Below are 2,417 nucleotides of genomic sequence, written 5' to 3' on the forward strand. Positions count from 1 at the left end.
CATGTGGTGGTGACCCCCCCCAACCACAAAATTATTTTCATTGCTACTTCATCACTAATTTTGCTACTGTTATGAGTCGAGTGACCCCTGTGAAAGGGTCATTTGACCCCCACAAAGGGATCATGACCCACAGGTTGAGAACTGCTTCCTTATAGGGTTCAAGAAGCTGTGGCAATTTGAGCAAAGGGGAGGAGTCTAACCTGTCAATCAGGTCATAACCAATGAGGCCTTGGTGTGGGTGTGGCCTTCTGAGGATTCTGGCAACTCCCGTGTTCCTCCCTGGAGGCGGGACACTCTCTGCTTCACATTCCTGTTGATAAGTCCCATGGAGACACTCTGATGGAGCCAGAGCCCTGGAGCTGGAGGAGCCACGTGGAGACCCACACCAGCGCTGAGATGCTTCCACCACCACTGGATCCACAAGACTTTCCACCCACTGGCCTGTGATCTTCCTGTATCCGGTGTCATTGCATGCATTGTGTGAGTCTTAAGAGGAATTTATAGACTGAAATCGGACATATGGGCTAATAGCAGACTTATGGACTTGATCTGGGCTGGGCTGTTTTCTCAATATACAATTGCTCTTTTATATTATACAAAGTTCTTTCTTATACACACGAGTGTCTATGAATTTGTTTCTCTAGTCTACCCAGACTCACACAAGGTGTGTAACTGGAAGTGGGGCCCAGGCAGGGTCTGCATGGGGGGTTGGGGCTGAAGGCACACTCCCTATTTGTCATCTGCTCCCTGGAGGCTCCCGGTGCCCCCCACGCTCCCTGGGTCACACTCACATACTTTGCAGAGTGATGTAAGGGAACCAGTGAGTATTCGAGGCACAATTTAACAAGTTTAGAGTGAGTGTAATAGCTTAAGGCACAAGAGTTGGGGGTGAGGGTGTTACCCACCCATTTGTTGAAAATAAAAACATCCCTCCCAATGGGAGAGAAGCAGCACTCCTCTGGCCTGGACCACGGAAGCGTTAAAGGCGCTGGTCTGTCTATACAAAAGGACTGTGGGCACCCCCTCCCCTGCCTTCCCCAGTCTTCGGCACATTAAACCATTCCCATTTCTCCGTGCCCCAAACAAAAGCTGCTTCCTCACCCAGGTGGAAGTGAGAAATTATGAGGACACACTAACTAGTGCTCTGCTTGGCACCCCCTCACGAGGGGAGGAAGGCCCTGGCTTCCCGGATCTTCTGCTTGACGCCCTTGCAGGACAGGGACAGCCCGGCGTGATGGTGCTTCAAGGCCTCGAGGCGCTGGTGGAGCTGCTCCGCCTGCTTCATCTTCTCCTCCATGTCCTGCAGCAGCAAGTCCCTGCCCAGCAGCCCGCACTTCTGACCGAGCTTGATGTTGTCCAGGCGCAGCCTGTCACGGGCCTTCTTGGTCTGGGTGAGGATGTCCCTCTGGTGGGCCACCAGGGCCTCCAGCTCCTGGAGCTGCGCCTTCTTGGCCGCGGTCTCCGCCTCCACGAAGTGCAGCTTCTGCTTCACATGGGTGACCACCTGGACGTTGTCGGTCACCTTGTTCCGAAGCTTCAGCAGCTCCTCGCCGCGCTCCTCCACTTTCTCGTTGAAGGTCTGGTTCTCGATCTTGAGCTGCTCAAAGTCGATGAGCAGCAGGCCCTGGGTCAGGTCCTCCTGGGTCCTCATCCTGGTCTCAAAGTGCATCAGGCTCTGCCTCAGCTGCACGTTCTCCAGCCGCACCGCACGCATCTCCTTCTCCTTCTTGTCCTCCAGGGCCTGCATCGCCTCCACTTCCCGCAGGGCGGCCTGGCGCCCGCCCCGCAGCCAACAGCTGCCCATGGCCTGCAGCACCACCTGCTTCTTGACCGCCTGGAAGGCGCGCCAGCCCTTGTCCACCTGGGACAGCTTCTCGCGGCACTGCTTCTGGAGCTGGGCCAGCTCCTGGTGGTACCAGTCCAGGTCCTCGGCCAGCTGCTTCTTCAGCTCCTCCAGCTTGGCCAGGTAGTGCAGGTAGGCCCGCTCCTTCTCGGGGGCCTCAGGCTCGGGCCTGTCGGGCACCTCGGCCGCATCCAGGCCCTTCTTCTTGCGCAAAGCGTCGTGGATCTTGTGCTGCAGGTAGGCGCTGTAGCGCTGGCAGCGGCTGCGCTCCGCCAGCAGCGCGCGGTATTGCTCCAGGAGCTCGCGGCGCAGCTGCTGCTCGTGCTGCTGCTTCACCTCCTCCGACCACTCCTCGCCGCTGCCGCGAGTGCTGTAGCTCCACTGGCGGGCACTGAGGGACGCCGCGTCGGCCTGGGCGCCGTTCTCCGTGCCCTCCTCTAAAGGCAAGCTCTCGGCCTCCTGCGCCGCCGCCTCGGCAACGGCGGGCAGCACAGCCAACAAGGACGCGGACCAGGACTCGCCCAGCTCCGTGCCCAGGTCCTCGGAGCTGGCCTCGGGGCCCGGCCCGGCCGGC

General features: G+C 58.8%; 1 protein-coding gene across 1 annotated transcript; it reads right to left on the reverse strand.

Annotated features, from left to right (window-relative positions):
* Nucleotides 1-839: 839 nt before the first annotated feature.
* CCDC96 (coiled-coil domain containing 96) lies at nucleotides 840-2,392 on the reverse strand (the record flags this gene model as incomplete). Its single annotated transcript, XM_004715086.2, has 1 exon — nucleotides 840-2,392. A coding segment is annotated over one exon (1,233 nt), but the record flags the coding sequence as incomplete, so codon positions are not given.
* Nucleotides 2,393-2,417: the final 25 nt, after the last annotated feature.

Source organism: Echinops telfairi, unplaced genomic scaffold (assembly GCF_000313985.2).
Source record: "Echinops telfairi isolate 266 unplaced genomic scaffold, ASM31398v2 ScPeMD7_28;HRSCAF=97, whole genome shotgun sequence".
Lineage (NCBI taxonomy): Eukaryota > Metazoa > Chordata > Mammalia > Afrosoricida > Tenrecidae > Echinops > Echinops telfairi.